Below are 14,841 nucleotides of genomic sequence, written 5' to 3' on the forward strand. Positions count from 1 at the left end.
ATGTTTTAAGAACTTTCTGTTGAGTTTTGACCATTTTTGATGGTTTCAAACCATTTTTGGTGGGTTTGGGTCAATTTTTGGTGGTTTCAAGACCTTTGCGTTGAGTTTTGACCATTTTTGGTGGTTTCAAACCATTTTTGGTGGGTTTGGGTCAATTTTTGATGGTTTCAAGACCTTTGCGTTGAGTTTTGACCAATTTTGGATGGTTTCAAACCATTTTTGGTGGTTTCACGACCTCTCTGTTGAGTTTTGACCAATTTTGGATGGTTTCAAACCATTTTTGGTGATTTCAACCAATTTTTGGTGGTTTTGACCAATTTTTGATGTTTCCTGACCTTTCTGTTGGGTTTTGACCAAATTTTGGTGGTTTCAACCAGTTTTTGATGGTTTCAAGACCTTTCCATTGAGTTTTGACCAATTTTTAATGGTTTCAAACCATTTTTGGTGCTTTCAACCAAGTTTGTGAGGTTTCAGGACCTTCCCACTGGTTTGGGGCTAAATTTTGATGGTTTCAAACCATTTTTGGTGGTTTCAGGACCTTTCTGTTGGGTCTATACCAATTTTTGGCATTTTCAAGTCATTTTTGGTGGGTTTAGGACCAATTCTAAATTTTGGTGGTTTCAACCAATTTTTGATGGTTTCAAGACCTTTCCATTGAGTTTTGACTGTTTTTTGATGGTTTCAAACCATTTTTGGTGGTTTCAAACCAATTTTTGATGGTTTCAAGACCTTTCCGTAGAGTTTTGACCAATTCTTGATGGTTTCAAACCAGTTTTGGTGGTTTCAAGGCCTTTCTGTTGAGTTTTGACCATTTTTGGATGGTTTCAAACAATTTTTGGTGATTTCAACCAATTTTTGATGGTTCCAAACCAATTTTTGATGGTTTCAAGACCTTTCCGTTGAGTTTTGACCGATTTTGGATGGTTTCAAACCATTTTTGGTGGTTTCAAGACCATTCTGTTGGCTTTGGACCAAATTTTGATGGTTTCAAACCATTTTGTGGTGTGTTTAGGTCAATTTTTGATGGTTTCAAGACCTTTCCGTTGGGTTTTGACCATTTCTTGATGGTTTCAAACCATTTTTGGTGGTTTCAGGATCTTTCTGTTGGCTTTGGACCAATTTTTGATGGTTTCAAACCATTTTGTGGTGTGTTTAGGTCAATTTTTGATGGTTTCAAGAACTTTCCATTGAGTTTTGACCAATTCTTGATGGTTTCAACCCATTTTTGGTGGTTTCAGGACCTTTCTGTTTGGTTTGGGTCAATTTTTGATGCTTTACCCCAATTTTTGATCGTTTCAAGACCTCTCTCTTGAGTTTTGACCATTTTTGGTGGTTTCAGGACCTTTCCATTGAGTTTTGACCATTTTTTGATGGTTTCAAACCATTTTTGATGTTTCAGGACCTTTCTGTTGGGTTTCGACCAAATTTTGGTGGTTTTAACCAATTTTTGATGGTTTCAAGACCCTTCTGTTGAGTTTTGACTATTTTTTGATGGTTTCAAACCATTTTTGGTGGGTTTGGGTCAATTTTTGATGGTTTCAAGACCTTTCCACCAGGTTTGCACCAATTGTTGCCATTTTCAAACCATTTTTGGTGGGTTTTGACCAATTTTTGATGGTTTCAACCCATTTTTGGTGGGTTTGGGTCAAATTTTGGTGGTTTCAAACCATTTTTGGTGCTTTCAGGACCTTTCTGTTGGGTTTGCACCAAATTTTGATGGTTTCAGACCATTTTTGGTGGGTTTGGGTCAATTTTTGATGGTTTCAAGACCTTTCCGTTGAGTTTTGACCAAATTTGATGGTTTCAAACCCATTTCTTGATGGTCTCAAACCATTTTTGGTGGTTTCCGGACCTTTCTGTTGGGTTTGGACAAAATTTTGGTGGTTTTAACCAATTTTTGATGGTTTCAAGACCCTTCTGATGAGTTTTGACCATTTTTTGGTGGTTTCAAACCATTTTTGTTTGGTTTAGGTCAACTTTTGATGGTTTCAAGACCTTTCCATTGTGTTTTTACCATTTTTGGTGGTTTCAAACCATTTTTGGTGGCTTTGGGTCAATTTTTGGTGGTTTCAAGACCTTTCCATTGAGTTTTGACCAATTCTTGATGGTTTCAAACCATTTTTGGTGGGTTTGGGTCAATTTTTGGTGGTTTCAAGACCTTTCCATTGAGTTTTGACCAATTCTTGATGGTTTCAAACCATTTTTGGTGGGTTTGGGTCAATTTTTGATGTTTTCAAGACCTTTCCGTTGAGTTTTGACCAAATTTTCGATGGTTTCAAACCATTTTTGGTTGTCTCAAACCATTTTTGGTGGTTTCAAGACCTTTCCGTTGGGTTTGGACCAAATTTTGGTGGTTTCAAACCATTTTTGGTGCTTTCAAAACCTTTCAATTGGGTTTACACCAATTTTTGGCATTTTCAAGCCAATTTGGGTGGGTTTAGGACAATTTTGGTGAGTTTAGATCAATTTTTGATGGTTTCAAGACCTTTCCATAGAGTTTTAACCAAATTTTGATGGTTTCAAACCATTTTTGGGGTTTTCAACCTAATTTTTGATGGTTTCAAGCCCTTTCTGTTGAATTTTCACCAAATCTTGATGGTTTCAAACCATTTTTGCTGGGTTTGGGTCAATTTTTGATGGTTTCAAGACCTTTCTGTGCTGTTTTGACCGATTCCTGAAGGTTTCCCCCCATTTTTGATGATTTCAGGACGTTTCTGTTGAATTTTGAGATATTTTTGGTGCTTTCCCCCCATTTCAGACGATTTCCAAACCTTTCCCTTGAGTTTCGACCGATTCTTGACGGTTTCGCCCAATTTTGGACGATTTCAAAACTTTTCTGTTGGGTTTCGACCAAATTTTGGTGCTTTCAAACCATTTTTGGTGCTTTCAAACCATTTTTGGTGCTTTCAGACCATTTTTGGTGCTTTCAAACCCTTTTGATCGCTTTTCCACCAACTTTTGTCTCTTCCAACTCGTTTTTACCAATTCCAGCCCATTTTTGGCTGTTTCAGGCAAATTCCATTCACTCACCACCAACTTTTGTCTCTTCCAACTCAGTTTTTCTCTCCTCAAACCCATTTTTACCAATTCCAACCCATTTTTGATGGCCCCAAGCCAATTCCATTCACTCACCACCAATTTTCATTGGTTTAAACCCATTTTTACCAATTTCAACCAATTTTTGTCACTTCCAACCCATTCTCACCAATTTCCACCCATTTTTGGTGGTCCCAAGCCCATTCCATTCACTCACCACCAATTTTTCCCACTTTAAACCAATTTCTGTGACTTCCAACCCATTTTTGACAGTTCCAAGCCAACTCCATTTGCTCACCACTGATTTTGTCTTTTCCAACCCATTTTTGTCTCTTCCAACCCATTTTCGATGGTTCCCAGGCAGTTCCATTCACTCACCACCAAATTTTCTCTTTTCCAACCCATTTTTCTCTTTTCCAACCCATTTCCACCAATTTCCACCCATTTTTGTCTCTTTTCTGACCCATTCTCAACAATTTCCACCCATTTTTGATGGTCCCAAGCCAATTCCATTCACTCACCACGAATTTTTTCCTCTTTAAACCAATTTTTGTCACTTCCAACCCATTTTTTCTCCTTTCCAACCCATCCTCACCAATTTCCAACCCATTTTTGTCTCTTCCAACTCATTTTTACCAATTTCCACCCATTTTTGTCACTTCCAGCCCATTTTTGATGGTTCCAACATAATTTCATTCCCTCACCACCAATTTTTGCTGCTTCCAACCAATTTTTCTCTCTTCCAACCCATTCTCACCAATTTCCACCCATTTTTGTCTCCTCCAACCCATTTTTGTCTTTTCCAACCCATTTTTGGCGGTTCCAAGCCAACTCCGTTCGCTCAGCACCAATTTTTGACTTTTCCAACCCATTCTCACCAATTTCCACCCATTTTTGTCTCTTCCAACCCATTTTTACCCATTTCCACCCATTTTTGATGGTTCCAAGCCATTCCATTTGCTCACCACCAATTTTTGTGTTTTCCAACCCATTTTTGTCTCTTCCAACCCATTTTTTTGATGTTTTAAGGCCATTCCATTCACTCACCACCATTTTTTCGCTCCTCCAACTCATTTTTGTCGCTCTCCCACCATTTTTTCTCCCTTCCAACCCATTTTCACCAATTTCCACCCATTTTTGTCTTTTCCAACCCATTCTCACCAATTCCAACCCATTTTTCATGATCCCAAGCCAATTCCATTCACTCACCACCAACTTTTGTCACTTCCAACCAGTTTTTCTCTTTTCCAACCCATTTTTACCAATTCCAACCCATTTTTGATGGGCCCCAAGCCAATTCCATTCACTCACCACCAATTTTCATTGGTTTAAACCCATTTTTACCAATTTCAACCAATTTTTGTCACTTCCAACCCATTCTCACCAATTCCAACCCATTTTTGGTGGTTCCAATCCAATTCCATTCTCTCACCACCAACTTTTGTCTTTTCCAACCCATTTTTGTCATTTCCAACCCATTTCTGATGTTTTAAGGTAATTCCATTCACTCACCACCAACTTTTGTCGCTTTCCCACCAGTTTTTCTCCCTTCCAACCCATTTTCACCAATTTCCACCCATTTTTGTCTTTTCCAACCCATTTCTACCAATTCCAACCCATTTTTGATGCTTCCCAGGCCATTCCATTCGCTCACCACCAACTTTTGTGTTTTCCAACCCCTTTTTTCTCTTTTCCAACCCAATTTCACCAATTTCCAACCCATTTTTGATGGTTCCAAGGTTATTTCACTCCCTCACCACCAATTGTTGGTGCTTCCAACCCATTTTTGTCTCTTCCAACCCAATTTCACCAATTTCCACCCATTTTTGATGGTCCCAAGCCAACTCCATTCACTCACCCCCAACTTTTGTCACTTCCAACCCATTTTTGTCTCTTCCAACCCATTTTTGATGGTTCCAATGTAATTCCACTCACTCACCACCGATTTTTGCTGCTTCCAACCCATTCTCACCAATTCCAACCCATTTTTGATGGTTCCAAGCCGATTCCATTCGCTCACCACCAACTTTTCTCTTTTCCAACCCATTTTTACCAATTTCCACCCATTTTTGTCTCTTCCAACCCATTTTTGATGGTTCCAATATAATTTCATTCACTCACCTCCAATTTTTGCCAATTCCAACCCATTTTTGATGGTTCCAAGCCAATTCCATTCACTCACCACCAATTTTTGGTGCTTCCAACCCATTCTTTTTCTCTTCCAACCCATTTTCACCAATTTCCACCCATTTTTGTCTTTTCCAACCCATTTTTGATGGTTCCAATCCAATTCCATTCTCTCTCCCACCAACTTTTGTCTTTTCCAACCCATTTTTGTCACTTCCAACCAGTTTTTCTCTTTTCCAACCCATTTCCACCAATTCCAACCCATTTTTGATGGTTCCAATGTAATTTCATTCACTCACCACCAATTTTTGCCACTTTAAACCAATTTCTGTGACTTCCAACCCATTTTTGATGGTTCCAAGCCAACTCCATTCGCTCACCACCAATTTTTGTCGCTTTCCCACCATTTTTTCTCTTTTCCAACCCATTTTCACCAATTTCCACCCATTTCTGATGCTTCCCAGGCCATTCCATTTGCTCACCACCAACTTTTGTTGCTTTAAACCAAATTTCACCAATTCCAGCCCATTTTTGATGGTCCCCAGCCAACTCCATTCGCTCACCACCAAGTTTTGCCGCTTTAAACCCATTTTTACCAATTTCCCACCCATTTTTTCTCTTTTCCAACCCATTTTCACCAATTTCCACCCATTTTTGATGCTCCCAAACCAATTCCATTCGCTCACCACCAACTTCTGCCTCTTTAAACCAATTTTTGTCACTTCCAACCCATTTTTGATGGTTCCAATGTAACTTCATTCACTCACCACCATTTTTTCTCTCTTCCAACCCATTTTCACCAATTCCCACCCATTTTTGTCTCTTCCAACCCAATTTCACCAATTTCCAACCCATTTTTGATGGTTCCAATGTAATTTCATTCGCTCACCACCAACTTTTGGTGCTTCCAACCCATTTTTGTCTCTTCCAACCCATTTCTACCAATTCCAACCCATTTTTGGCGGTTCCAAGCCAACTCCGTTCGCTCAGCACCAATTTTTGACTTTTCCAACCGATTGTCACCAATTTCCACCCATTTTTTCTCTCTTCCAACCCATTTTCACCAATTTCCACCCATTTTTGTCTCTTCCAACCCATTTTCACCAATTTCCACAAATTTCTGTCTCTTCCAACCCATTTTTACCAATTTCCACCCATTTCTGATGCTTCCCAGGCCATTCCATTCCCTCACCACCAACTTTTGTTGCTTTAAACCAAATTTCACCAATTCCAACCCATTTTTGGTGGTCCCAAGCCAACTCCATTTTCTCACCACCAACTTTTGTCTTTTCCAACCCATTTTTTGTCTTTTCCAACCCATTTTTGACGGTTCCAAACCAATTCCATTTGCTCACCACCAATTTTTGTCTTTTCCAACCCATTTTCAGCAATTTCCACCCATTTTTGTCACTTCCAACCCATTTTTTGATGGTTCCAAGGCAGTTCCATTTACTCACCACCCACTTTCGTTGCTTCCAACCCATTTTCACCAATTTCCACCCATTTCTTCCCTCTCCCAACCGATTTCCACCAATTTCCACCAATTTTTGTCTTTTCCAACCCATTCTCACCAATTCCAAACCATTTTTGATGGTTCCAAGTCAACTCCATTTGCTCACCACCATTTTTTCTCCTTTCCAACCCATTTTCACCAATTTCCACACATTTTTGTCTTTTCCAACCCATTTTTGATGGTCCCAAGCCAACTCCATTCGCTCACCACAAATTTTTTCCTCTTTAAACCAACTTTTGGGACTTCCAACCCATTTTTGATGGTTCCAATGTAATTCCACTCACTCACCACCAATTTTTGGTGCTTCCAACCCATTTTAAACAATTTCCACCCATTTTTGATGGTCACAAGCCAATTCCATTCACTCACCACCAACTTTTTTCCTCTTTAAACCAATTTTTGTCACTTCCAACCAATTTTTTCTCTCTTCCAACCCATTTTTACCAATTCCCACCCATTTTTGATGGTCCCAAGCCAATTCCATTTGCTCACCACCAAATTTTGTCTTTTCCAACCCATTTTTGTCTCTTCCAACCCATTTTTGTCTCTTCCAACCCATTTTTTGATGTTTTAAGGCCATTCCATTCACTCACCACCGATTTTTGGTGCTTCCAACCCATTTTCAGCAATTTCCACCCATTTTTGATGGTCCCAAGCCAACTCCATTCACTCACCACCAACTTTTCTCTTTTCCAACCCATTTTTACCAATTTCCACCCATTTTTGTTTCTTCCAATCCATTTTTACCAATTCCAACCCATTTTTGATGGTCCCAAGCCAATTCCATTCACTCACCACCAAATTTTGTCTTTTCCAACCCATTTTTGTCACTTCCAACCCATTTTTGATGGTTCCAACATAATTCCATTCACTCACCACCAATTTTTGCTGCTTCCAACCCATTTTTCTCTCTTCCAACCCATTTTCACCAATTCCAACCCATTTTTGATGGTTCCCAGGCAGTTCCATTCGCTCACCACCATTTTTTTCACTTTTCCAACCCATTTCCAGCAATTTCCACCCATTTTTGTCACTTCCAACCCATTTTTTGATGGTTCCAAGGCAGTTCCATTCGCTCTCCCACCAACTTTTCTCTTTTCCAACCCATTTCTCACCAATTTCCACCCATTTCTTCCCTCTCCCAACCGATTGTCACCAATTTCCACCCATTTTTGTCTTTTCCAACCCATTTCCACCACTTTCCACCCATTTTTGCTGTTCCAATCCAATTCCATTCGTTCACCACCAACTTTTGCCACTTTAAACCAATTTTTGTCACTTCCAACCCATTTTTGATGCTTCCCAGGCCATTCCATTTGCTCACCACCATTTTTTCTCTTTTCCAACCCATTTTTTACCAATTTCCACCCATTTATGATGGTCCCAAGCCAAAACTCCATTCACTCACCACCAATTTTTGCCACTTTAAACCAATTTTCAGTCACTTCCAGCCCATTTTTGATGGTTCCAAGTCAACTCCATTCGCTCAACACCCATTTTTTTTCCTTTCCAACCCATTTTTACCAATTTCCACCCATTTTTGCCTCTTCCAACCCATTTCTACCAATTCCAACCCATTTTTGATGGTCCCAAGCCAACTCCATTTCCTCACCAGCAACTTTTGTTGCTTCAAACCAATTTTTACCAATTTCACCCCATTTTTGATGGTCCCAATCCAATTTCATTCACTCACCACCAACTTTGTCACTTCCAACCCATTTTTGTCTTTTCCACCCCATTTTTGTCTTTTCCAACCCATTTTTGATGGTTCCAATGGAATTTCATTCGCTCACCACCAATTTTCGGTGCTTCCAACCCATTCCCACCAATTTCCACCCATTTTTGATGGTCCCAAGCCAACTTCATTCACTCACCACCAATTTTTCTCAATTCCAACCCATCCTCACCAATTTCCACCCATTTTTTCTCCTTTCCCAACCCATTCCCACCCCATTTTCTCCCCTCTCCCAACCCACTCTCAACCACGTCAACTCCGCTTCCTTTAATGCTTCCGCCGCCTTCCCGGCCGCGTGCGACGCCATCGACACCGACAACGCCAACACCGCTAAAACTCTTCACCATCACCATCATCATCATCATCATCATCCTCTTTCCACCCTCACCCTCCCCCAAAAAAAACCCCAAAAAAAAACAAACCCCAAAACCCCACCCTCCAGTCCCATCCCTTGGGGGAGAAAAAGCCAAAGTCAGGCGGGCGCTTTATTTTTGGATCTGGAATATAAAAAGGCGCAGGTTGATGTTCTTGGCCGCCAGCAGTTTGTTGCACTCCACCGAGTCGACGATGGGCAGCGCCATGTAGTCGGTCTCGTTGCTCTCGTTGCTGAAGACGAAGTGGTAGATGACGGGGCGGATCTTGACGTCGTCGTAGGGCCCCTCGAGGAGGAGGAAGGAGCACTCCATGGGCGAGTTGACCTTGCTCTTGAGGATCAGCTGGAAGCTCAGCGTGCGCTTGCACGAGAGGTTGGGGTTGCGCTCGGAGTCGTTGACGCGCGCCTTCAGCACCCAGGTCTGGTTGAGCACGGTGAGGCGCGGCGTCTCGTAGTACAGGCGCGTGATGAAGTCGTCGGTGCGGTACGGGCGGAACTGGACCTCTGCGGAGAGGGGGAAAAATTGGGGGGAAATTGAGAAATAATTGGGAAAAATCGGGAAAACAATTGGGGAAAAATCGGGGAAAAATCGGGAAAAAATAGGGAAAAATCGGAGGAAAATTGGGGAAAAATTGGGGGAAAATCGGGGAAAAATTGGGGGGAAATTGCGGGGAAAATTGGGAAAATATTGGCAAAAATCGGGGGAAAATCGGGGAAAAATTGAGAAAAAATTGTGGAATAATTGGGAAAAATCGGGGGAAAATTAAGGGAAAATCGGGGAAAAATTGGGGGGAAATTGCGGGGAAAATTGGGAAAATATTGGCAAAAATCGGGGGAAAATCGGGGAAAAATTGAGAAAAAATTGTGGAATAATTGGGAAAAATCGGGGGAAAATTAAGGAAAAATCGGGGGAAAATCAGGGGAAAATCGGGAAAAAATTGGGGGGAAATTGGGGGGAAAATCGGGGGGAAATCGGGAAAAAAATTGAGAAAAAATTGTGGAATAATTGGGGAAAAATTGGGAAAAATTGGGGAACAATCAGGGGAAAATCGGGAAAAAATAAAGACAAAATTGTGGAATAATTGGGAAAAAATCAGGGGAAAATCAGGGAAAATCGGGGGAAAATTGGGGAAAAATCAAGGAAAAATCAGGGGAAAAATCAAGGAAAAATAGGGAAAAAAACGAGGAAAAAATTGGGAAAAATTGGGGAAAAATCGGGGGAAAATTGGGGGAAAATTGAGGGAAAATTGGGGGAAAATTGGAAAAAAATCACAGGAAAAATCGAGGAAAAATTGGGGAAAAATCAGGGGAAAATTGGGAAAAAATTGGGAAAATTTCAGGGAAAAATCGGGAAAATTTCAGGGAAAAATCAAGGAAAAATCGGGAAAAATAGGGGAAAAATTGAGGAAAAAATTGGGGAAAAATCGGGGGAAAATTGGGGAAAAATAGGGGAAAAATCGAGAAAAAATTCAGAAAAAATCGGGAAGAAAACGAGGAAAAATCAGGAAAAAATCGGGGAAAAATTGGGAAAAAAATTGGGGGAAAATCAGGTGAAAATCAGGAGAAAAATTGGGAAAATTGAGGAAAAATAGGGAAAAATCAGGGGAAAATTGGGGAAAAATCGAGGAAAATCAGGGGAAAATTGGGGAAAATCGGGGGAAAAATTGGGGGAAATTGGGGGGAAATTGGTGGAAAAAATTGGGGAAAATTGTGGAATAATTGGGAAAAATTGGGGGAAAATTGGGGAAAATCAGGGGAAAATCGGGGGAAAATTGGGGGAAAATTGGGGGAAAATTGAGGAAAAATTGGGGGAAAATCGGGGAAAAATAGGGAAAAAATTGGGGGGAAATTGGGGGGAAATTGGGGGAAAAATAGGGGGAAAATTGGAAAAAAATTGGGGGAAAATCGGGGGAAAATTTGGGGGAAAATTGGGGGGAAATTGGGAAAAATTGGGGGAAAATTGGGGGAAATTGGGGGAAATTGGGGGGAAATGGGGGGAAAATTGGGGGAAAATCGGGGAAAATCAGGGAAAAATCGGGGAAAAGTTGCAGGAGAATTGTGGGAAAATCGGGGGAAATTTGGGGGAAAATTGGGAAAATATTGGGGAAAAATTGGGGGAAAATTGGGGGAAAAATTGAGAAAAAATTGTGGAATAATTGGGGAAAAATCAGGGGAAAATTTGGGAAAAATTGGGGAAAAATAGGGGGTAAATTGGGGGGAAATTGGGAAAAAATCAGGGAAAAATTGGGGAAAAATTGGGAAAAATCGGGGGAAAATCGGCGGAAAATCGGGAAAAAAATTGAGAAAAAATTGTGGAATAATTGGGGGAAATTGGGGGAAAATTGGGGGAAAATTGGGGGGAAATTGGGGGAAAATTGGGGAAAAATTGGGGGAAATTGGGGGGAAATTGGGAAAAAAATTGGGGGAAAATCGGGGGAAAATAGGGGGAAAATCAGGGGAAAAAATCAAGGAAAAATTGTGGAATAATTGGGGAAAAAATTGGGGAAAAATCAGGGGAAAATCGGGAAAAAATTGGGAAAAAATTGGGGAAAAATCGGGGGAAAATTGGGAAAAAATTGGGGGGAAATGGGGGAAAATCGGGGAAAAATTGGGAAAAAAAATTGGGGAAAAATTGGGGGAAATTCAGGGAAAATTGGGGGGAAATGGGGGGAAATGGGGGGAAAATTGGGGGAAAATCGGGGGAAAATCGGGGAAAAATTGAGAAAAAATTGTGGAATAATTGGGAAAAATCGGGGGAAAATTAAGGGAAAATCAGGGAAAAATTGGGGGAAAATTGGGGAAAATCGGGAAAAAAATTGGGGGAAAATTGGGGAAAATCAGGAAAAAATTGGGAAAAAAATTGGAGAAAAATCGGGGAAAATTGGGGAAAAATCGGGGGAAAATTGGGGAAAAATCAGGGGAAAATCGGGGGAAAATTAGGGGAAAATCGGGGGAAAATTGGGGGGAAAATTGGGGGAAAATTGGGGGGAAATTGGGGGGAAATTGGGGGAAAATTGGGGAAAAATCAGGAAAAAAATTGAGAAAAAATTGTGGAATAATTGGGGGAAATTGGGGGAAAATTGGGGGGAAATTGGGGGAAAATCAGGGAAAAAATTGGGGGAAAATTGGTAAAATATTCGGAAAAAATCGGGGGAAAAATTGGGGGAAATCGGGGAAAAAATCGGGGGAAAATTGGGGGAAAATCAGGGGAAAATTGGGAAAAAATCGGGGGAAAATCGGGGAAAATTGGGGGAAAATCGGGAAAAAATCAGGGAAAAAATCGGGGAAAAATCGGGGGGAAAATCCGGGAAAAAATTGGGGAAAAATTGGGGAAAAATTGGGAAAAAATCAGGGAAAAATCGGGGGAAAATTGGGGGAAAATTGGAAAAAAATCAGGGGAAAATTGGAGAAAAATTGTGGGAAAAAATCGGGGGGAAAATCAGGGGAAAATCGGGGAAAAATTGGGGAAAAATTGAGGAAAATTGGGGGAAAATCGGGGAAAATTAGGGGAAAATTGGAGGAAAATTGTGGGAAAAATCGGGGAAAAAAATTGAGGAATAATTGGGGAAAAATCGGGGGCAAATTGGGGGAAATTGGGGGAAAATAGGGAAAAATTGGGGGAAATTGGGGGGAAATTGGGGAAAAAATTGGGGGAAAATTAGGGGAAAATAGGGGGAAAATCAGGGGAAAAATCGGGAAAAAATTGAAAAAAATTGTGGAATAATTGAGGAAAAATCAGGAAAAAAAATCGGGGAAAAAATTGGGGGAAAATCAGGAAAAAATCGGGGAAAAATCAGGGAAAAATTGGGGGAAAAATTGGGAAAAAATTGGGGGGAAATTGGGGAAAAATTGGGAAAAAATTGGGGGGAAATTGGGGAAAAATTGGGGGAAGAATTGGGGGAATTATGGGGAAAAAAATGGGGGAAAATAGGGAAAAAATCGGGGGAAAATTGGGGAAAAATCGGGGAAAAATTGGGGAAAATTTTGGGGAAAAATTGGGAAAAAATTGGGGAAAAATCGGGGGGAAATTGGGGAAAAATTGGGAAAAAATTGGGGGGAAATTGGGGAAAAATTGGGGGAAGAATTGGGGGAATTAGGGGAAAAAATGGGGGAAAATAGGGAAAAAATCGGGGGAAAATTGGGGAAAAATCGGGGAAAAATTGGGGAAAATTTGGGGGAAAAATTGGGAAAAAATTGGGGAAAAATCGGGGAAAAATTGGGGAAAAATTGGGGAAAAATCAGGGGAAAATCGGGAAAAAATCGGGGGGAAAATCAGGGAAAAATTGGGGAAAATTGTGGAAAAATTGGGGAAAAATCAGGGGAAAAATCAGGAAAATCAGGGCAAAAATTGAGGAAAAAATAGGGGAAAAATTGGGGAAAAATCAGGAGAAAATTGGGGAAAATCAGGGAAAAAGTGGGGAAACATCAGGGCAAAAATTGAGGAAAAAATAGGGGAAAAATTGGGGGAAAAATCAGGAGAAATTGGGGGAAAAAATTGGGGAAAAAATCGGGGGAAAAATCGGGAAAATTTGGGGAAAAATCGGGAAAAAATAGGGAAAAAATTGGGGAAAAATCGGGGAAAAAGTCGGGGAAAAATCGGGGGAAAAATTGGGGAAAATCGGGAAAAATTTGAGGAAAAAATCGGGGAAAAATCGGGGGGAAATTGAGGAAAATTTGGGGAAAAATCGGGGGAAAATCAGGGAAAAATCGGGGAAAAATCAGGAAAAAATCGGGAAAAAATTGGGAAAAATTGGGGGAAAATTGGGGAAAAAATCGGGGAAAAATCGGGGAAAAAATCGGGGAAAATTGAGGAAAATTTGGGGGAAAAATCGGGGAAAAATCGGGGAAAAATCTGGGAAAAAATCGGGGAAAAATCGGGGAAAAATGGGAAAAAAATTGGGGGGAAATCGGGGGAAAAAATTGGGGAAAAATCAGGAAAAAAATTGGGGGAAGATCGGGGAAAAATAGGGGGAAAATCGGGAAAAAATTACAGAAAATTTGGGGGAAAAATCGAGAAAATATCGGGAAAAAATTGGGGAGAAATCGGGAAAAAATTGGGGGAAAATCAGGGAAAAATTGGGAAAAAAATCGGGGGAAAATCGGGGAAAAATCCGGAAAAAAATCGGGCAAAAAAATTGGGAAAAAATTGGGGGAAAAAATCAGGGAAAATTCCAGAAAAATCAGGGAAAAATCAGGAAAAAATTGGTGGAAAATCGAGAAAAAATCGGGAAAAATTCGGGGGAAAATTGGGAAAAATTTGGTGAAAAATTGGGAAAAAATCGGGGAAAAATCGGGGGAAAAATTGAGGAAAATTTCAGGAAAAATCAGGGGAAATCAGGGAAAAATCAGGAAAAAATCAGGAAAAAATTGGGAAAAAAATCGGGGAAAAATAGGGAAAAAAATTGGGGGGGGAATTGGGGGAAAATTGGGGGAAAATTGAGGAAAAATTGGGGGAAATTCGGGGGAAAATTGGGGAAAAATCGGGGAAAAATCAGGGAAAAATCAAGAAAAAATTGGGAAAAATTGGGGAAAAATCGGGGAAAAATTGGGGGAAAAATCAGGAAAAAATCAGGGGGAAAATCGGGGAAAAATTGGGGGAAAATCAGGGAAAAATTGGGAAAAAATCGGGGGAAAATCGGGAAAAAATCGGGAAAAAATTGGGGAAAAAATAGGGGAAAAATCGGGGAAAAATCGGAGAAAAATCGGGGAAAATATCGGGAAAAAGTTGGGGAAAAAGCAGGAAAAAATTGGGGAAAAAATCGGGGAAAAATTGGGAAAAAATTGGGGAAAAATCAGGAAAAAATCGAGGAAAAATCGGGGGAAAATTGGAAAAAAATTGGGGAAAAATGGGGGAAAATTGAGGAAAAAAATTGGGGAAAATCGGAAAAAAATCGGGGAAAAATCGGGAAAAATCGGGGGGAAAAATCAGGAAAGAAATCGGGAAAAATAGGGAAAAAATAGGGAAAAAATCGGGGGAAAAATTGGGGGAAATTTGGGGAAAATTGGGGGGAAAAATTGGGGGGAAATTGGGGGAAAATTGGGGGAAAATAGGGAAAA

General features: G+C 40.3%; 1 protein-coding gene across 1 annotated transcript in view; it reads right to left on the reverse strand.

Annotated features, from left to right (window-relative positions):
* Positions 1 to 8,878: 8,878 nt before the first annotated feature.
* Positions 8,879 to 14,841, reverse strand: part of ZFTRAF1 (zinc finger TRAF-type containing 1) — a 44,409-nt gene continuing 38,446 nt past the window's right edge. Inside the window, exon 4 of the mRNA XM_054653763.2 lies at positions 8,879 to 9,288. Coding sequence (XP_054509738.1) covers positions 8,897 to 9,288 — 392 coding nt within the window. The 3' untranslated portion in view covers positions 8,879 to 8,896. The remainder of the gene's footprint in view (positions 9,289 to 14,841) is intronic.

Source organism: Agelaius phoeniceus, chromosome 1 (genome assembly GCF_051311805.1).
Source record: "Agelaius phoeniceus isolate bAgePho1 chromosome 1, bAgePho1.hap1, whole genome shotgun sequence".
Classification (NCBI taxonomy): Eukaryota; Metazoa; Chordata; class Aves; order Passeriformes; family Icteridae; genus Agelaius; species Agelaius phoeniceus.